Here is a 22267-nt window from a genome sequence, read left to right on the forward strand (position 1 = left end):
TTTCCGACAATTAGTTACACTTTAAATAAAAAAATTAAATGTCTTGATTCAGAACAATTTTATCATGGATGAACAAAACTTTCAATGCGAATGGTTGATTTGAATTTCAAGGACTTTTTAACCCATTCTTCGCCAGGCATTGTACCCTTCTTATACCATCTTCTGCCAGCTCTATTTGTCTATGGAGATGTTCACCTACTTTGCAGGGCTATAACTTTTTAAATTGTATTGCTAAATTGACATTACTATGGCCCATTCAACATCAATTATCTATCGTTCAGTATGTGGGAACGTTATACTTTTTCATTCACACATTCATACAAAAATACGGTCTAGAGTATGAATATGTTTTTATCGTTTTCTGCAGTATTTCATAGAACGTGAGTTATAGCCATGTATGCATATATTAGATCATCAAATGCAGTTTGATAGCGATTGACGTCAGATAAAACATTTCAATTGTACAAGGTCCTAAACGTCATGACTCATCTGCTGGTAACCGGAGGGGGGGGGGGGGGGGGGGGGGTCGTTTATAATGCAATGACCGACGTTAAATGATTCATGTCGTATGGGTGATATATAGATCATAGCAGTTTGTATGGATAATAATAATCAAAAACGCTGAAACTCACCGCAGCTTCCTCGTAGCGATGGGGGATGATACTGGAGCAAAAAGATCGCTATTATGGGATGTTGATCTATGCGCTCCATTTCCAGGTTGTACTATATACGTCCAAATAATGTTGTTTATCGAGTAATGGCAACGGATCGATTATCCAGTGTGTCCAGATGGAGTCCCGCGAGCGACAGCGAGTGGCGGACGGAATAGGGGTGACACCAAGCACTTCCGGCCCCACTTCCGGTTTGGCAACTCGCCGATCGGCCACCAGGTGGCGGTATTGAAGCGCTGGAGAGTTGAGTGGAGATCTACAGCACCAGTCATGACTCCGTCGGTGAAATGTGAATACCATGTCGAAAATTTGAAATATTGATCTCGATGACGGCGTAATCCGCTATTGGCAGATTAAGCATGGCGAGGAATGACGTCTTAATCCGTCAATGGCGGAGAATGGGTTAAGCACCTTGTTAAAAAATGGGCTGTTTAAGGAATTCCAGGCCTTGACTTGAAAAATCAAGCACTTTAAGCACTTCAAGGACCTTGTGAGAACCATGTTTTAATAGCAAATCTCTTAGTTACAACAAGGCATTTTTAAGTTAATACATGAACAGGCTTTCGTTCGTGGACCCCTAGTGGTCAGGAAATCATCATTGCAGTTTTATTTTAGTAACTCAAGACGAATAACCATATAACTCCGTTTTAGGTTTTCAGAAGAACGTTTCCAAACGTAAGGGTTAAGTTAAGAGTGTTGTGTTTATTAATAGATTAATAGTTAAAGTAGAGGCTGAGTACTTTCTGGTGATGTATCACATTCACACTCTCAAATGATTGACTTTACAACCGCAAGTACATGGGCTGTCCAAAACAAGGTTATATGGTTCTTCAGTGCAACAGTTCAATTGATCATTCATCATATATGATCGTGACAAATAGTTCTATATATACAAACAAACAAAATGTCTGAGTAGCTTATTTGAATGTCCCTGTGTCTTGACAAGCTATAACTCTAAGTCAGACAATATACAGTACAGCCAGGACTTCATCATTTACAAACTGCTGGGCTTGACATTAAGCAGTGAACTACTTGTCAACAAGATAATGAATGCATTTTCAGCAGTGCTCGAAAGCCTGGAAAACACAATTGAATTACCAGGAACTTGGCCAGTGCAAACGCTCCTCTTACCCTCTCCATTCTGCCAGCGCTGCTGTATGTCTCCAGGTCAAAGTAGAGAGGAGCCCTCAGCAGGATACTGACCTTCTCTACGTCAGCGGAGTACTGGAGGCAAAGGCAAGGTCAGGACAACCATCAATCACCCCGTAGAGCAGGGGTTCCCAACCTTTTTCCCCCAAGGGACCCCCAAACATCTCTGATGAAATTCCTGGACCCCCCTCCTTATAAAATACCATAAAATACTTTTTTTGTCATTTTAATACTTTTTTTTGTCATTTTAATAACAAACTGCTTATACACAGGCATATGCATCATAATTAGACCCACTATGCTTCTTTGACTTGTGCCTTCAATCAATAAATCTCATCTTGCACCATATGTATTTCAAAATGTTGGCCAATATTCAAATCCTGTATTCATCCTCTCAAATCAGGCCCTAATGGTGAACGGTTTGCATTTATGTTGAATGAAGTAAGAATCCACTGCAGTAAAAATATCCTCACCTCGAGTGGTGGTAGTAAGGTTGACTGACATGAGAATGTCCTGCTTCAGATCCTCATTTTCGATATACTGCACATAAACGATGAGCACAGCCTCGTCTGCGACAGTTGTAGTTTCATCAAGTTGTATGGCAAATGGACCCTTTCTAAGCTTTTCTGACAGCTGCTGCTCGCAATCACTTGACATCTTATCAATTCGGTCTTTCACTACATTGTTCGAGAGTGGTACTGATTTTAGTTTATACGCCACCTGTGGGCCGCACAGTTTCTAAACCATTTTGATGCAGGCTGGTTTGATGAGCTGCTCGCCAATATTGTGCGGTTTCTTTGCTTTTGCAATTAAAAGCGAACACTCAAAGGAGGCTTCGGTAGCCTTCTGTAAATCACTGCCACCCCTGCTCCACACTACTCTAACATCAACAGGCTTGTTCGCCTTGAGAGACTGTTCTTTCCTCCGAAAAAAGTCTGGATCCTTCCCAACGGTTTCTTGGTGCTTAGACGCCTGATGTCTCTTCAGCTTGCTGGGCTTCAGGCTCGAGTTTGCCAACTTTTCTCCAAAAATCACACACTTGTCTGGTCCCTCAGTGAAGCCCATGGTGATGTAATTTTCGCGATTGCTGTAGGTCCTAACTTTTTTTGCAGATGAGCTGCCGTCATCTCCTTTTCGTTTGTCACACATTTTCGCCTCTGGCGGCTGACTGCAGACGAGCCGAGAAAGTTAACTAGCGTGCTAGGCTAGCTACGGAAAGTGATACAGTCAACTGATTCGCGTTTTAGCGGCTACCCGGTAGCCTACTGTTAACGTTCAAAAATCATGTCTAGATGTTTATTTATTTATCTTAATTTTTTATTGTAGTGGAGAGACTATTCATGCTTCTGATGATAAAAATATGCTAATTAAATATTTCTCTGAAAGAAAAAAAAATTAAAAAAAAAAAAAAAAAAAAAAAGACCTCAAATCATCTGTGGTCTGGCGGACCCCAGGTTGGGAATCACTGCCGTAGAGCCTCCTATGTCGAATGTGCAGTCTCACCCTGCAGCTAGGGTTGGGCACCCAAAATTGGTTCAAAATGTCAAAATTCGGATTCCAAAAGAATTGTTAAAGTTTTAATTTCGATTCCAATGATCGATTCCTATATTAAACAAATTTGACTCGTGCTAGGTTTCAGATTCCGTGGCGGCCACCGTAGTTTCCGCCTGCAAGAGTTGAATGGTTACAACAAGCGGCACTCTGAAAAATGCCTGAAAGGTGCAACACCTGTGCCAAACCTATTTTGTGAAAGGGAGGATCCACTACTAATATGACTAAACACTACCTGCATGGTGAACAAATCAACAAGTGTACGTTACCGTGTTTGATGTGGTGTGCCGGGTTATGTGAAAATTAAATAACGTTGTCTTATTCTCAACAGTGAGACAGCAAACAAGGTATACTTGACCGAATTCCCCAAAACGTGTGTGTTGAATGCAAATACTGTAATGTATTATTTCGTAGATGAACGTCCACAGATTGCTAGTAATGTTACTAGCCAGCCTACTGCTAAGCCAGTGACCCAACGATGTGAGAAGTGTAACAGCTTATGTGGTGAAAAAGCATCATCCCATAGATGTTGAAGCACCGACATTTAGGTATGCAAACATAAGCATAGAGCTAAGCTAGCAAGCTGGCTACCCACCAGCCTGACCTACACCAACAGTAATGTTATGTTATGCGTATTATTATTATTAATAAGAGCAGGCAGTGAATAAGAAATTAGTCTTAAAATGGGATTAGAAAATTGAGAGACTCAGAGTCTCTTGGTGGAAGGAGTTCGAGAGCCTGGGAGCTGCCCTGGAGAAGGCTCTGTCTGTATGTAGTCATATCATCATAAAGCAGTAGTACTTAACCGGTACCTGACCCAAGCCATAAATTCATCTCTACAGACCGTATGAATTAATGTTGCGTTTTCTTTCCTCAAATGTAGCCAAGAGTAAAGACCCTAACCCTGTCAAAACAGCAGTCATAGTGTATATTTTCAGAATGGTAGACAGTAATGACATGGTAGCTGTGTACCTTGGCCAGTAGCTGTGGTAGCAGGATGATGAAGTGGTTGGAGATGCGTCTCCTGTCTTGAGTCTGGGTCTTCTTATCCTTCATGCTTAGAATCTGGTCACACACGTCAGTGGCAAATGTTGACACGCATACACAGAACATTCAGACATCAACAAGTGTTTTCCTTGTAAGAAAACGGATGTCTGTGTATGTGTCCTCGCTCACCTTCTTGCCCTGGGCTCTCCCTACAGGTCGGCTTCCCTCAGCAGCCTGTCTGATGGCACACATCATCACCTCTATAAGAGCCCCTTCCTCCTCATCCATCAGACCTGGCAACAAAGGTGGGGAGTGGGGCTAACAATATAACACCACACACAAAGAGAGGGTTGGCTATACAACAAACCTTGCTTTCACTGCCTTGCTTTCTGAATCATTGGGCTTCCCACCTAGGTTGTTCCTTGTGAAAAAGGTGTACTCAAGACTTCAGAATGTTACGAGTTCCCTCAGTCTACTTGGAATTTTCCTAAACTAGTGCAGTGCGTGCCTGTTCAAAAAGTGGCGGTTCAGAACCGGCAGATTGCTTGGCCCCCTGAAGTGCCGTTTGCAGTATTGCCGAGAACCACAGTATTGCTGTTTGCAGTGTTGTCGAGAACCACAGTATTGCTGTTTGCAGTGTTGTCGAGAACCACGGTATTGCTGTTTGCAGTGTTGTCGAGAACCACAGTATTGCTGTTTGCAGTGTTGTCGAGAACCACAGTATTGCTGTTTGCAGTGTTGTCGAGAACCACAGTATTGCTGTTTGCAGTGTTGTCGAGAACCACAGTATTGCTGTTTGCAGTGTTGTCGAGAACCACGGTATTGCGGTTTCCAGTGTTCTCCAGAACCACAGTATTGCTGTTTGCAGTGTTGTCGAGAACCATGGTATTGCGGTTTCCAGTGTTCTCCAGAACCACGGTACTGCTGTTTGCAGTGTTCTCCAGAACCAGTGTTGCTGTTTCCAGTGTTCTCCAGAACCACAGTATTGCTGTTTGCAGTGTTCTTGAGAACCATGGTGTTGCTGCTTGCAGCGTTCTCCAGAACCACGGTAGTGCTGTTTGCAGTGTTCTCCAGAACTACGGTATTGCCGTTTGCAGCGTTCTCCAGAACCTTAGATCCAATCAACTTCACATTCGACGCTGCACTTACTTGGGCCCTCATCAATACAACCGTCAAGCATGAAGTCAATTGGATGAGTGGTTCTCGAGATAAGTGAAGGAGGGTGGCTTTACATGTCAGTGTGTGTGGCAGCACTGGCAGATCGTCTAAGTCCTAGAATCTATTGTATGTCTGTGTCCTTTGTCTTGCTTCCTTTTCACGCGCCTTCGACAGCACTTTGAAACAAACTTGTTGTGTGTTTGATGGGCTGTATGAATAAAGTGTCCCTGACTTGTTCTGTTGAGCTCCAGACTCCTCCTACCTTGGCTCTCCCCAGGCTCCTGTAACAGCAGTGATGTCATGGTCTCCCAGTCCCTCAGCTGCGAACCCGCTACGACCCACAGGCTGTCCACCAGGTAGGCCCCGTGCTCATGGAACTACACACACACAGGGCCAGGCAGAGATAGGTGTGGGTTCATATAGAAGAAGTGACTGGAATATGTGAGGTCCTGTATGTCCCATGTGTCAGTTTATAGTGACACTGTTGGGTGATGTGTCAGTTTATAGTGAAACTGTTGGGTGATGTGTCGGTTTATAGTGAGACTGTTGGGTGATGTGTCGGTTTATAGTGAGACTGTTGGGTGATGTGTCGGTTTATAGTGAGACTGTTGGGTGATGTGTCGGTTTATAGTGAGACTGTTGGGTGATGTGTCGGTTTATAGTGAGACTGTTGGGTGATGCGTCGGTTTATAGTGAGACTGTTGGGTGATGCGTCGGTTTATAGTGAGACTGTTGGGTGATGCGTCGGTTTATAGTGAGACTGTTGGGTGATGTGTCGGTTTATAGTGAGACTGTTGGGTGATGCGTCGGTTTATAGTGAGACTGTTGGGTGATGTGTCGGTTTATAGTGAGACTGTTGGGTGATGCGTCGGTTTATAGTGAAACTGTTGGGTGATGTGTCGGTTTATAGTGAGACTGTTGGGTGATGCGTCGGTTAATAGTGAGACTGTTGGGTGATGTGTCGGTTAATAGTGAGACTGTTGGGTGATGTGTCAGTTAATAGTGAGACTGTTGGGTGATGTGTCGGTTAATAGTGAGACTGTTGGGTGATGTGTCGGTTAATAGTGAGACTGTTGGGTGATGCGTCAGCAGCAATTGACAGTCAAATTTCTTCTGCATCCAAATAAAAGCCATTCTGATTCTTTTTTTTTTATCCACTTTTTCTCCCATCCCAATTTCGTATCATCCAATTCAACCCTCCCCTGTCACGAACGCTGTTTCTTGCCTCCCACAAGCCGGCTGCAATGTGGACTAAGTCATACATAGCACAAGTCCCCTCCGGTACTTGAGGTAACAGCAGTCGCATCTTTTCACCTGCGCAGCTCGATCTCTCAGTGGCGGGGAGTAACGCATGGGAGGCTCACGCTGCCCCCGACACTTCCTGATTCTACTGCGCAGGCGCACCAACCGACCTGTAGGAGTTGCTGTCCACAACGCCCGATCCCCACCCATCAGTTTCCCACCCTCTAATACTGCCAATTGTATTAGTACGGACGACCAGCCAAACTGAAAACAATGTGGAGAGCTGGATTCGAACACGCGAACCCAGCGTCTCCACATTGGTGGCGAGTGCCTTGCCCACTACACCACCTAGCCGCCCCAAAGCCATTCTGATTCTATTATCAAACCATTCTCAAGTATCTGAATGAGAGAGAGAAGGGGGTAGATCAAGAGAGAGAGAGCGAGAGAGAGAGAGAGAGAGAGAGAGAGAGAGAGAGAGAGAGAGAGAGAGAGAGTACCTCACTCTGGATGATGAAGGAAATCAACATCTGGAAGAAGTCGGACTTCCGTTTTTTGTCGCCTGTCTCCAGGTCACTGTCCTCCGTTGTAATAATCACATTCAGCCTGAGAGAGACACACACAGCTTCAACTATATAGTCAGTAGAGGTGGGAGAAATAGTCAATTCATGTAATAATTGCGACTCTAGCTTTTGCCAATTCTACATTGATTCGTTGATTGATTTTCGATGTTCTTCAGTTTTCTGGGTTTTCTTTATTTTTCCCGGCATTGCGTAAATGGGTACAATACGGTACGGCTCAATACAAACAACTGTTAACATCAGGGTCCCCCATTTTCAATTCATCAAGACATTTATGACATACAGATATACAGTACTGTTTCATCAAGACATTTATGACATACAAATATACAGTACTGTTTAAGTACGTAGGCCTATTATAAAAATATATACATTTGAAGGGGAAGAAACTGTACATTGCTATGCTTCACCACATTGTTGTAAACCCCATCAAAAAAAAGTTACATGAATATGCAGCATTCTGACCCTCTATGTCAGCTCTCGTTAGCTAAAAGAATGAGCCTTATTGGTGATTCGTTGGTGTTAAACCAAACAAAAAAGGGAACCAGATAACGTGAAACAAAGTGAGTTGTAAGCTGTGTGATAAAGAAGTCAGGACTTAAGATGGAAACATCACAAATCTCTGCTTAAAAATCACCATCCAACAGAAACTGCCACAGACTCCACCCAGAGCATCTGGCTCAAAACTCCTAAGGTTACCACGGCGAGCAACCAATCCAATGGGGTTTTCTCCCATTTTTTTCCATATTTTCTCCCATCCCAATTTCATATCATCCAATTCAACCCTCCCCTGTCACGAACGCTGTTTCTTGCCTCCCACAAGCCGGCTGCAATGTGGACTAAGTCATACATAGCACAAGTCCCCTCCGGTACTTGAGGTAACAGCGGGCGCATCTTTTCACCTGCGCAGCTCGATCTCTCAGTGGCGAGGAGTAACGCGTGGGAGGCTCACGCTGCCCCCGACACTTCCTGATTCTACTGTGCAGGCGCACCAACCGACCTGTAGGAGTCGCTGTCCACAACGCCCGATCCCCACCCATCAGTTTCCCACCCCCTAATACGGCCAATGTGTATTAGTATGAACGACCAGCTAAACTGAAAGCGAGCCCAGCGTCTCCGCATTCGTGGCGAGCGCATTGCCTATTACGCCACGTAGCCACCCTCCAATGGGGTTTTCATAAAGGCAACAGACGGTTAACAGTGGTGAGACTATCCGAGGGCAGTTACTAGGTACATTGGGAAATAAATGGTTCCATACAGTTGAAAAAGCCAGTTTCAAGGAAATAGTAAATACATTTATTTCATGTATTTGAATCTTCCCTGGGATGTGCAGGGAAGGACGTGAGTCAAACGAGCAGCAGGATCGTTTGAACGTCTGGTTAGAATATTTCGAAATAAAAGCTGCAACATAACTGTACGCGTTTTTGGACAATAATATCTTATATGGCGTGACAGTGGCGCGGGAGGTAGAGCAGTCGTCTGGCAATCCTGAGGTTTCCGGTTCGATTCCCGCTCCTCCCGGGCATCGTGTCGATGTGTCCTTGAGCAAGACACTTAACCCCTAATTGCTCCCGATGAGCAGGTTGGCACCTTGCATGGTCGCCTCCGCCGTCGGTGTGTGAATGTGTGAGTGAATGGGTAAAAATGTGAGTAACAAATCGTAAAGCGCTTTGGATAAAAGCGCTATATAAAAAAGCAGCCATTTGCCATATGGTTGTTTTATCGTAAAACAATATGGTCAGTAGAACTTATTGCCAATATTGCCCAAGCCTAGCAAACAACCAAATACAAGACGTCATACTTGTGATAGAGGAAAGCTCCGGCAGCTGCAGCCAGCCCTCCGTGTGAGGCGTAGACCAGAGGATACAGGTGGTCACACTCCCCCTCTGTGAAGTTGAACCCCTCCTCTGTCATACTACAGGCACAAAGTTCAAAGTTGATTTAGGCTCACTACGTGATCCACATTGTCAAATCATGAATTTTCGTTGTTTTAACTTTGCTCCAAAACACATCTTAATATGTACATTCTGTCTACTGCGAGCAAGTCTCACTGACCATTGTAGCAGCAGGGTGAAGACATTCCATTCTTAAGTTTCACAGAGATGCTCATCCTTAGAGATAGAAATAAGGATTGCAATAGGAATTGCAATTTTTTCATCAACAGTTTAGAGCCTTGGGGATATGTAGTCATGGGGATGTGTAGCCTTGGGGATAGAATAGAAATACTTTGTGTGTGTGTGTGTGTGTGTGTGTGTGTGTGTGTGTGTGTGTGTGTGTGTGTGTGTGTGTGTGTGTGTGTGTGTGTGTGTGTGTGTGTGTGTGTGTGTGTGTGTGTGTGTGTGTGTGTGTGTGTGTGTGTGTGTGTGTGTGTGTGTGTGTGTGTGTGTGTGTGTGTGTGTGTGTGTGTGTGGGTGGGTGGGTGGGTGGGTGGGTGGGTGTGTGCATTGTGAGGTCATGGTCTCCCAGTCCCTCAGTGAAGTGCCACTTTAAGAATGGAATCTCTGCACTGCTGCTGCTACTCACAAATAGACTGTCAGTATGTCCTTTAGGGGTGGACGGTATAAATGAATTTGCGCTACGGTATGGATTTTGACTATACCTTCATACCTTGTGACCGGTAGACTAGAGCAGCTAGTCACAGCAGTAGCAATGACGTTAACGTTACTTGACGATTCACTCGTCGTTTGCAGTGGTCATTGCATAGTGTTTAATTGTACTGAGTTTTTCTCCACTTGCTCATGGACCTTGCCATATAGTTTGGGCATTTCAATTTGGCTAAGGAGGCTGAGAGGAGACTTGCTTTAGCGCAGCAACGGGCTAACGACCAGTTTAATTAGTGAGGAAAGTGGGGGGGGTATATTGATGAGGCTTGACAACAGAGGTTCAAAGATAACTTCACATTTATTGGCTATTCGTTTCTTTATATCGCTTTATCCATCGGGCTGCTCTCGTTTCCAACTCTGTGTTGACAATGACATCCTGGTGTGACATCAACTATGGCAACTTAGGACGCTCAAACCTCAAACTAAAACCTATTACATCACGCTCTCTCGCTCTCTCTCTCTACGTTGTCAAACATGTACAACATTTTTTTTACCTACTTTTTCTCCTCCTTTTTCTGTGATTTTTCTCCCATCCCAATTTCCTCTCGTGCCAATTCTCCCTCCCCTGTCCTGGTCGTTGCTCGCATGTGCCCCCCACTGGCCGGTCGTAGGGAGGATAGAAGCCCATCACATGTCCCCTCCGATACATGTGGAGGCAGCCAGTCACTTCTTTTCACCTGCCAGCGTGGACTCTCATTGGCAAGGTGTAACGTGTGGGAGGCTCACACTGCCCCCGCCATTTCCTGTCTTTGCTGTGCAGGCGCCCTGACCGACCTGTAGGAGTCGCTGTTTACAACGACCAGACTACCACCCATCGACTCCCCTCCCGCTGACTCTGCCAATTGAGTCAGTATGACAGCCGGCCCAAGCCGGAGACAACGCTGACAGCCGGATTCGAGACCGGTGTCTCTTGCGTTGGTGACGAGCGCAATGTCCGCTGCGTCATCCAGCCGCCACATGTACAAAAAAATTTAAGTTATGTTGGAGTTTTATTGTGTTTGAGTTGTTTGAGGGAAAGAAACCTCCTGTCCTGCAGTAGTTTTTATTTTCACTTTGTGCTGCTTGATTTTATTGTATTTCATGAAGAAAGTGTTTTTCAGAGATGGAAGTAACTTGAGAAAAGGTTTTGTATTTTTCTATTGCAGTTTTGCACAATACATTTTCTTAAAATACCTCTGTACTATGTGAAATGTGTCCTAGTAATACAAGAGTACAGTAATAGCTGCCAGTGTTTTACCCCTTCAGAAGCATTTATATAGACATTTTAAGATAAATGAATATACCGTGATATATACCATTACTGTCTAATGCGTCTATGCTTCAAATAATACCGTGATATACATTTTAGACCATATACCGTCCAGCCCTAATGTCCTTGTTAAGATGTGTTTGAGCAAACAAACTAATCTTACATTGCACTTTAACATTGCATACACCACCTTGTGTATACGGTTTACTTTTACTCATAGTATAGTAAGTATACTGTATATTCAGATTGTACACTTTTATTTTTGAATTGCATATATTTATTGTAACGTATATTATAACCGATAGAGCATACAGACCCTCATCATCACCTTTGTTTGCACTGTTAATTTGTCTCATATCTTTATATTCAAATTACATTTTATTGCCTATATTTATGTCTTTCTTCCATTACCCTGCCCATACCTGTACCTCCCCTCAACCTTCCCCCATGGTGCTATGATTTCCCCAAGGGGGTCAATAAAGGAATATCTTATCTTATGCTATCCTTACAGTGCAACAGAATGTGCTAAATGTAGGGATGAACCAAAACCACATTTTCACTGTCAATGTTGATTCAGAGAACTAAGATTTCAGTATCTGATACCAAGTAGTAAGTACCAATCGGATCCATTGCTTCTACTGAACAGTACAGACTTAGACCATCAGTTTGGGTTCATTGTAAAACAAATTAATTTAATTGAAATACACAATACATCTTTCTCCATTAGAGAGATCTAACATGCTTCTATGTGTTAAAAAATCCCTTCCCTTTGATTTCTAGCATGTTACAAGTTTCTTTGCATCAGATTTTAGTATTGGGGACATTCTCCAATACCCTATTTTAGCCTGGTCCTGGACAGATAACCAATACAAGTATTGGTACATCCCTAGCTAAATGCACATAACAGGGATGTAACAATATGTATAATGGTATCCGATATCAGGCCAATACCAGTTACTGGGTATCTTCTATCTGGCTTCTAACTGGCTATCTTTTTCCTCAATTCCCAATTTAGTCATTATGCCAATTCCCTCTGTGTGTGTCATGGTCCTGGTCACTGCGCTCTGTTGGTCTGAGGAGGGTGTAGACTACCACATGTCTCCTCTGTCGGTCTGGGGAGGGTGTAGACCAGTGGTCACCAACCCGTCGATCTTGATCGACTGGTCGATCTTTGAGACTGTCCCTGTAGATCTTTCCATGAAAATTAAAAGTAAAAAATTTTTTTTTTAGATCTTACCCTGAGAGTCCACATTACAGTTCTACTTTTGTTTTGATGTGAAAAGTTATGCTGCACTTAGCACTGACTGAGAAAGTACACATACAGTTCTACTTTTGTTTTGATGTGAAAATGATGCTGCACTTAGCACTGACTGCACTTAGCACTGACTGCACTTAGCACTGACTGAGAAAGTACACATTACAGTTCTACTTTTGTTTTGATGTGAAAAGTGATGCTGCACTTAGCACTGACTGAGAAAGTACACATTACAGTTCTACTTTATAAAATGCTAATTGTAAATATGTTTGTCAATGTTAATAATATGAGAAAGTCCACATTACAGTTCTACTTTTGTTCTGATGTGAAAACTGATGCTGCACTTAGCACTGACTGCACTTAGCACTGACTGAGAAAGTACACATTACAGTTCTACTTTATAAAATGCTAATTGTAAATATGTTTGTCAATGTTAATAATATGAGAAAGTCCACATTACAGTTCTACTTTTGTTTTGATGTGAAAAGTGATGCTGCATAAGATGACTGCACTTAGCACTGACTGAGAAAGTACATAATAGTTCTACTTTGACGTTTTAATGTTGGACCAAAGCATTGCATGTAATTAGAATACAGGCAAATAAAAGTCATTTAGTTTAAAGTACAATCTTGGGGGCCTTTTTCTCTCAATGCTTCAATAGGTAGATCTTGCCTTCACCAAAAAAATAAAAGTGATCTTGGGCTTAAAAAGGTTGGTGACCACTGGTGTAGACTACCACATGTCTCCTCTGTTGGTCTGTGGAGGATGTAGACTACCACATGTCTCCTCTGTTGGTCTGTGGAGGATGTAGACTACCACATGTCTCCTGTCGGTCTGGGGAGGGTGTAGACTACCACATGTCTCCTCTGTTGGTCTGTGGAGGATGTAGACTACCACATGTCTCCTCTGTCGGTCTGGGGAGGGTGTAGACTACCACATGTCTCCTCTGTTGGTCTGGGGAGGGTGTAGACTACCACATGTCTCCTCTGTCGGTCTGGGGAGGGTGTAGACTACCACATGTCTCCTCTGTTGGTCTGGGGAGGGTGTAGACTACCACATGTCTCCTCTGTCGGTCTGGGGAGGGTGTAGACTACCACATGTCTCCTCTGTTGGTCTGGGGAGTGTGTAGACTACCACATGTCTCCTCTGTTGGTCTGGGGAGGGTGTAGACTACCACATGTCTCCTCTGTCGGTCTGGGGAGGGTGTAGACTACCACATGTCTCCTCCGTCGGTCTGGGGAGGGTGTAGACTACCACATGTCTCCTCTGTTGGTCTGGGGAGGGTGTAGACTACCACATGTCTCCTCTGTCGGTCTGGGGAGGGTGTAGACTACCACATGTCTCCTCCGTCGGTCTGGGGAGGGTGTAGACTACCACATGTCTCCTCCGCTACATGTGGAGTCACTGGCTCCTTCTCTTCACCCGACAGCTAGGAGTTTCACTGGGAGAGCATAACGTGCCCCCAGAACCCGTCCCTGCTTAACAAGCACCCGACCGACCAGTAGGAGTCGCTAATGCAATGACCAGGACTCATACCCCACCGGCTTCCCACAAGCAAACACTGCCGATTGAGTTAGCTGGAATGACCAAGACTGACCAAGTCAGAGGTACCGCTACCGGGAATTGAACCCAGGTCTCTGCGATGGTAGGCGAGTACTGTTACCTCTGCCCCCCTTGATCTTCTGTTACCTCTGCCCCCCTGGATCTTCTGTTACCTCTGCCCCCCTTGATTTTCTGTTACCTCTGCCCCCCTTGATTTTCTGTTACCTCTGCCCCCCTTGATTTTCCGTTACCTCTGCCCCCCTTGATTTTCTGTTACCTCTGCCCCCCTTGATCTTCTGTTACCTCTGCCCCCCTGGATCTTCTGTTACCTCTGCCCCCCTTGATTTTCCGTTACCTCTGCCCCCCTTGATTTTCCGTTACCTCTGCCCCCCTTGATTTTCTGTTACCTCTGCCCCCCTTGATTTTCCGTTACCTCTGCCCCCCTTGATTTTCTGTTACCTCTGCCCCCCTTGATCTTCTGTTACCTCTGCCCCCCTTGATCTTCTGTTACCTCTGCCCCCCTTGATCTTCTGTTACCTCTGCCCCCCTTGATTTTCTGTTACCTCTGCCCCCCTTGATTTTCCGTTACCTCTGCCCCCCTTGATTTTCTGCTACCTCTGCCCCCCTTGATTTTCCGTTACCTCTGCCCCCCTTGATTTCCTGTTACCTCTGCCCCCCTTGATTTTCCGTTACCTCTGCCCCCCTTGATTTCCTGTTACCTCTGCCCCCCTTGATTTTCCGTTACCTCTGCCCCCCTTGATTTCCTGTTACCTCTGCCCCCCTTGATTTTCCGTTACCTCTGCCCCCCTTGATTTCCTGTTACCTCTGCCCCCCTTGATTTCCTGCCTTTTTGACCCACAGAAGAATGGTGGATCTTTGTGAAAGATTTATCTCAATAGTTTTTGTCCAGTTACCCCAAACTAACAGGTGAAAGTCAATAATGTTCAGTTACCTCATGTTCAGTGCAAGTTCTATGAATCATCATCATGAGTCACCAGCTCCAATGCGAGGACTCGAGTACTGCGTGGCAACATGTGATTATTATGATACCTAATCCCCAATATCGTATTATGAGACACGATACTTGATATTGGAATAGACTGAATAGCAGGCTTCGAAATTCTGAAACAACTGAATCCTTGGTACACAACACGCACAAAAGGCTCCACACACACACACACACACACACACACACACACACACACTCACTTTTGGATAAGCAGCAGCAGCTGGGTGGCTTCCACTGCTACCTCTGGGTCCTTGTCTAGCACCATGGACAGCATGCGCTCCTAACACACACACACACACACACACACACACACACACACACACACACACACACACACACACACACACACACACACACACACACATATAAGACTGAGCTAAGCCCTACCATAAACACACATTTATCTGGTGCTGCACACAGGGCTTAGAAGGGGCTGGTTTGTTTGAGAAGAGATTATTAGCAGTCAGTCTCTGACTGATAAAACGCTGGACAGACGGACGGACAGATGCCTGGGCCAGATAGACAGTAAGGGAATGAGACAGACAACACATGTGATCGGGGGGGGGGGGGGCAATAGAGCGAATGGGATGGGAGATAATTAAGGATATAATAACATGACGAGAGACGGAGCAAAATGTGAAAAGAGGAGACGAGAGAAGAGGGAGAGGAAAGGTGGGAGCAATCAGACAAAGACACAATAGGTAGAGACAAAGCAGAGAGAGAGAGAGAGGGGGGGGGGGGGTGAGACTGAGCAGAGAATAGAGGCAGGGAGGGAGGTCAAGATAGAGGGGGGGGGGGGGAAGAAAGGGCAACAGAGGCATGAAGGAGGAGGTAGACAGACAGATAGGAGGAATAGACAGAAGGGAAATCAAAAAGGAGATGTAGAGAGGAAGATGAGAAAAAAGGAGGGGGAGTAGAAATGAAAGCGTGAAGAGTGAGAGAGAGGGAGAGAGAGATAGAGTGAGGGAGGCTAGAGGCGGTATGTTAGAAGCAGGGCTAGTAGTCTACTCCAGTGGGACTCCTCACTTTAAATCTGCTGGTGAAAAGCTCCAGGCGCCCAATGAAGTCCTTCTCCTTGTATAAGCCCTGCAGGGCCAGCACACACTGCAGACGTACTGCACCTTGCTGCAGGCAGGAGAGCACAGAGGACCAACACACACACACACCACACACACACACACAGTGAATTGACTTGGAAATGCTAAGAATCTCCCTGTCTGTTCTAATACGTGAATGGCTGGGTCGGTTTTTTGTTTTTACAGTATTGATGTCTTTGCACATATTTGCTCATGCACTAGATGTATGTATATGTGCACTAGCACTGCCCCCTCTTTGTCAATTAGTCGACTAATCCTCAAATTAAGCTCTTAGTCGACCCGAGATTCATTTTAGTCGATTAGTCATTCTTGTGTTGTTTTCAGGCTGAATTTGCGATGTCATGGCAATATATATATATTTTTTTTTGTATCACATTTTTATTTAAAGAAAATGTATATACAACAACAAACGCCATATTGACATCAACAATAATAATAATAATAATAATAATAATAATAATAATAATAATAATAATAATAATAATAATAATAATAATAATAATAATAATAATAATAATAATGACAAGACAATAGTAAAAAATAAATACAGACTTAAAACTTGAGTACAAAATACAAAGAACCAAATACAAAATTTAAAATATAGAATATAATAATAAATAAAAACTATATAACCAACACAAAAGACATTAGACACTAGACATTAGACATTTCGATTTCATGGCAAATTATGAGCTATAATTAGTAGAGGCTCAGGCACACTGTTTCTAATAGACAGGTGTGTTGTAGGAGAACATGTCCATAAGCAAAGTGAAGAGAACTCCCACTGTGCCTTTACTGGCAATACTTTATTTAAAGACGTTTCAGTCCATACTTTCATCGGGTAAAAAATAAAGACAATTTCCCAGTCAAATATAGCCAACACCTACTCAGAACGCTATATTGTGGTAACTTACTGTTTATTCAGAGGCACATTGATCAGATAGCCTAAACAATTAAATGTATGCTAGTGTTGTTACCCTGAGATCATTCATTAATGTATTGTAGCCTTTTACTTCGTGTATACTGTATTTTTAGTATTTCTGTTTATATATTGCAAAGCACTTTGGTGCAACTTCGGTTGGTTTTAAATGTGCTATATAAATAAAGTTGACCTTGACCTTGATGTGTGTGTATGTGCCTGGTTACTCACCTTGTTGAATAACCACTTGCACAATATCTATCCCAGGTACTTCAAGTGTGTGTCTGTGCATTTGTATGTGTGTGTGTGTGTGTGTGTGTCTGTTTGCTCCACCTTGTCATGCAGGGTCCAGCCCAGGTACTTGAGGTAGGAGTCGTTGAGGAAGTCCCCAGGGTTTAGTCTCAGCCATGCGCCCATCTCCTCTATACACACTGCCCGGATCTCGGTCACGCGGTCACGGTAACGGTGCACAAACACTCCCCGGAACGCCCCGTTCATGATGCAGAGCAGCTCCTCCTGGTACTCTTGCAGCTACACGTTCCATGCGCACATACATAAACACACACATGATAAAACCCAAACATACATAAACACATACATACATAAACACACACATAAAACCCAAACATACATAAACACATACATACATAAACACACACATAAAACCCAAACATACATACATAAACACACACATACATAAACATACTGTGGCAGACCGGCTGGCGTGGTAATAGACGGCCGCTATGTGTCGGCCAAGGTACTGGGGCATATGCCCATATTAGGAGTTCCGGAGAAACTCCCGCCAGAGCAGAGCGCATCAGCGCAGATGAAGCGCACCTGTGCCAGACGTGCCCGAGACAGGTGAGCGCAATCACCACACCATAGAAAATGGAGACGGAGTAACAGAATGAATTGGAGTAGCTGAGGCGAAACCAGAACGAAGTGAGTAAGAGAGAAGAGAAGAAGAGGAGGAAAGATTGCCGTCTGTGTGACCCCTGCTTTGTTTATCTACTTTCGGAAGGAGGACCCTGCTGTGTGCTATATCCCCTGACTGTATGAGAACCCTCCTGTGCATCGACCCCTGCTTGTCTGATGTCTCTTCTCCCGGATCATCCCCCGCCCGTACGAGAACCGCTCTCTGTGGACCGAACCCCGCTAACGGACCAAGACGCTTCTCTAGGATTACGGACTGGCTGACAATCACACTAACCCCTCATTTCCCACTAAACAACATTAAAACTACTGTTAAACTTGCTTCTGCCGTGTGCCGTGTGTATTTTGGTCAATCCAATCTAGTGACAACTCAGAACACCCCCGAGTCTGTCACAATACATAAAGTCCAAACATACATACATAAACACACACGAGAGGTTGTTGAACATGATTTTTCCCATGCAATGTAAAGTTAATAATATGTTAAGATGATGCACTGGGTTAGGGCATTTACAAGCTTGTGGCTTCAGCCCTAACCTTTTCGGCCAACTTATAATTTGATTTGTGTGTTGTTGTTTTTTTGTACATGCTAAATGGCTCAAAATAAACTTAATTCATTCATTCATAATATGTTAAAATATATAAAGTTCAAATTTGATTACTTACATTACTTAAATACACATTTGCTAAATAAAGTGCAAGCCAAAAAAGTTAAGCCAGATTCAACATGACCAGGCAGGGAGGCATTAATTGTAGCTTCTGTGCTGAGACCACCCCATAAAAAAAACGTCTTCATTTGTACAGAAAATTGTAGAGTGGATGATTATGATTAGCCCAGGCCTGTACACGGGTTGGAGAGCCCCAAAGAAGCGGACTCTGGAGTGAGCAGTAAATTACAGGCTATTATTGTTAATGACAAAAACCAAAAGCGTACGTGAATAATGTGGCCGATTTGAGGCAGAGCCATCTGAGGCAGGTAGCGCCGTCAAAGTTTATTCCAAGTAAGAATACAGATGTAAGATGTAAGCCTGTTAAAACGGGGCTCATCCATTGGGTCGGCTGGCTAAACAGCTCAGCTAGCTTTCTGTTAAAATGATGCCTTAACCCCTTCACTACCACACTACCAAAATGGTTAACCCTTTCACTGCGACAATACAGAAGGTTAACCCTTTTCCTGCCACACGACAAAGGGTTAACCCTTTCACAGCCACACTACGGGAGGTTAACCTTTTCACTACCACACTACAGACGTAGTGAAAGGGTTAACCTTCTGTAGTGTGTGGCAGTGAAAGGGTTAACTCGCACAGATCATTGGAAGAGCACAGCGCGTGTTCTGCGTTAAGACCTGGCTGACTGCGGCCTGCAGCTCCTCCAGTCTGTCGGAGGCTCGGTCCCCGGCCCCCTTGTTGCTCTCCAGGTCCCGCTGCCGCTGGGTGGTCTTCAGCCGGGCAGAGAGCACCACCGCCACGTCCATCAGCCCCGTCATCAGCTTCATGGCTATAGCACAGGAGCACACAGACGGGTCAGAAAGACTGGCACAGGAGCACACAGACTGGTCAGAAAGACTGGTAAAGGATATATAATAATATACATACAGTTATACTATATGTCACTATGCTATACTAACTATACTATACAAAAACATCCATCCAGTTATGTTTTTTTTTCCTTTAAAGTGACCTTTTTTCTGTGGGCGGCTACGTGGCGTAGTGGGCAAGGCACTCGCCACGAAATGCTGGAGACGCTGGGCTCGTCAGTTCGAGCCCAGCGCTCCACATTTGCTTTCAGTTTAGCTGGTCGTCCGTACTAATACACATTGGCCGTATTAGGGGGTGGGAAACTGATGGGTGGGGATCGGGCGTTGTGGACAGCGACTCCTACAGGTCGGTTGGTGCGCCTGCGCAGTAGAATCAGGAAGTGTCGGGGGCGGCGTGTTGCCAATAAATAGAAATACGGCAAACAAACGACATTTGTCGTCATCGGCACTCAATGGGGGGTCTGATAAGACGACAATTGTCGTGGCTGGCATCCAAAGTGTTAAAGTGACCTTTTCTTATGTGTTTAAAGTGACCTGTGGTGTGTTTGTGTGTGAGAGAGTGCAGAATGTGTGTGTGTGTGTGTCTGAATAACTACCTTACATTTCCTAAACAAGAACATGGTACAGCCTTTCTTTATGTGAGCAACTGTCAGAAAATCCATGTAGAAATGTCTTAATCCTTTGATAATTTTCTCTGCAGGTGTGAATGCACCAGTGAGATTATATTTTTGGTTGCGTGCGCATCTGTCTGACAGGTGTTCGGTGTATCCACAGCTAATCTCGCATACTGAGGCAGATCAGCCTAATGTTTTCCGTGCGCACTCACACCCGCCCAAGGAGCTTACACCTCGGCTATTGTTCACATCGGGCAAAGGCAACTATTTTATTCAAATTCATTTTCATCGTTGTTCACTCCAACTCACTCACTCCCACTCTCTCTCAGCATTAGCATTCATTAGCTATATTAGAAATATTCTAAAATTATTAAGTCTGCTAATAGGTCACTGCCACTCTGGTGTGTGTAAGATAAGCTAAGATAAGATAAGATGTATATTCATTAATGCCACTGGGGAGGAGGTGCAGTCAGGATAATAGAAACAATAATAATCAAAGAATAAAAGGTAGAGAACAAGATACTAATAAAGATGAGTCTGATATGCTCGACAGGCGAGACACTCGATAATAATAACCCAATGTGCTGTTTGTGTTAACACCCTGGTATAATATACAGATGCTATCCTAAGTCAACCCTGTGTACAAAAATAGATAGCTAGCCTAAGTCTACTCAGTACAATGTGCAATATTGCATACTGGGTGTGTGTGTCTGTGCACCACCTGTGGAGATGTGTTTATGGATAGACTGGGGTCCTTGGGGGGGTTCCCAGAAAAATGGGGGGGGGGGGGGGTAGTTTAACTTCACTATTTCATCCACTAGAAGTAAGAGAATATATAACAATGACTACGTATTTAGATCACAGGTTTCACTTTCTCCACCATCATCTCTTCAATTACAGTATAGACGGCTGAAACGTAATCATATCTACCAACTACAATCTTGAGACAGTGTCTTTTCAAATGTGGGTCCTTGGATTCATGTGTATCAATGTGGGGGTCCTTGGATTCATGTGATGTTTTGTGTTTGCGCATGCGTGTGTGTGTGTGTGTGTGTGTGTGTGTGTGTGTGTGTGTGTGTGTGTGCGCCTCACCGATCAGGGTGCTGGTGTGTCTGAAGGCTCGGACCTGCGAGTCAGACAGGCCGGTGAGCAGCGCCAGCAGGGAAGAGAACAGCCTCTCGTCATAGAGCAAGCTGTTCTGGCAGGAGCGAATTAACACGTGCACAAACTCACACAGGCCTGCCTTGAAACGCTTCCCGTGGAGGCCTGGGGAAATCAGAGGGTAGTTCACAGAGTCCTGGGCAGGGAGGAAAGCACAACACATGACAGTATGCTGTTGCATCTGCGGGGGCAAGTGTGTGAGTGAGTGTGTGTGTGAGTGAGTCTCACTTTTTGACTTCTTAATTCTAAAAGATTTGACATATTTCTGAAAATTGCCCAAGATTCTTTTCTGCTGTTCCAAGTTATGAGTTCTCAAAATAAGGTAAAAACAATGTGATGACATTATCAAATTGCACTGCTGGAGATTGTGGAAAGACAATTGGTCATGTTCCCATACCTACAACTTTTACCTCTTTTTTTCTTCATAAAGATGTTTTATATAGAGACATGATTCACCTTCAACCATTTCAGACAATGCATATTCCTTACTTTGAAAGCGTATAACTAAAAAATGGAATTCAAAATAAATCTTCTTTGCAAATTTTAGGAAAATAACATTCGCAAGAGTTACAACCGAACAGTTTAATTTAGGTGGAAATCCGCTTTAAGATTATGTAGAGAATGAGTGTCTACAACATATAATGTGAACCTGTGCACCTCATTCTGTACTGTGTTTTAATGACAACTGGCTATAAAGCAAATTGTCCTTGGGGCTTGTTCTACTGTACTACTACTATCTAATAAATAAATTATTAATAAATTCCTTTGTTACCTCATTGAACTCTTTGGTGAGGATGCCGATAATCTCAGCATGCTCCATCTTGTCAAACATCTCCCTGCTCACTACACCTGGACAGAGACAGGAGAGAGTCAAACATCTCCCTGCTCACTACACCTGGACACAGACAGGAGAGAGAGTCAAACATCTCCCTGCTCACTACACCTGGACACAGACAGGAGAGAGAGTCAAACATCTCCCTGCTCACTACACCTGGACACAGACAGGAGAGAG

At 44.2% G+C, this 22267-nt stretch overlaps 1 protein-coding gene across 1 annotated transcript in view; it reads right to left on the minus strand.

The window, feature by feature from the left end:
• stag3 (STAG3 cohesin complex component) overlaps nt 1-22267 on the minus strand; it is a gene marked incomplete at both ends in the record, with an annotated part of 71462 nt that overhangs the window by 43195 nt on the left and 6000 nt on the right. Inside the window, 12 exons of the mRNA XM_084332006.1 lie at nt 1803-1895; nt 4344-4436; nt 4548-4651; nt 5779-5893; nt 7256-7361; nt 9138-9251; nt 15195-15274; nt 16021-16119; nt 17344-17541; nt 19289-19440; nt 21187-21391; nt 22028-22104. Of these exons, the coding sequence (XP_084188132.1) occupies nt 1803-1895; nt 4344-4436; nt 4548-4651; nt 5779-5893; nt 7256-7361; nt 9138-9251; nt 15195-15274; nt 16021-16119; nt 17344-17541; nt 19289-19440; nt 21187-21391; nt 22028-22104 (1436 nt within the window). The remainder of the gene's footprint in view (nt 1-1802; nt 1896-4343; nt 4437-4547; nt 4652-5778; nt 5894-7255; nt 7362-9137; nt 9252-15194; nt 15275-16020; nt 16120-17343; nt 17542-19288; nt 19441-21186; nt 21392-22027; nt 22105-22267) is intronic.

Source organism: Notolepis coatsorum, assembly GCF_963971535.1.
Source record: "Notolepis coatsorum genome assembly, chromosome: 16".
NCBI classification, from domain to species: domain Eukaryota; kingdom Metazoa; phylum Chordata; class Actinopteri; order Aulopiformes; family Paralepididae; genus Notolepis; species Notolepis coatsorum.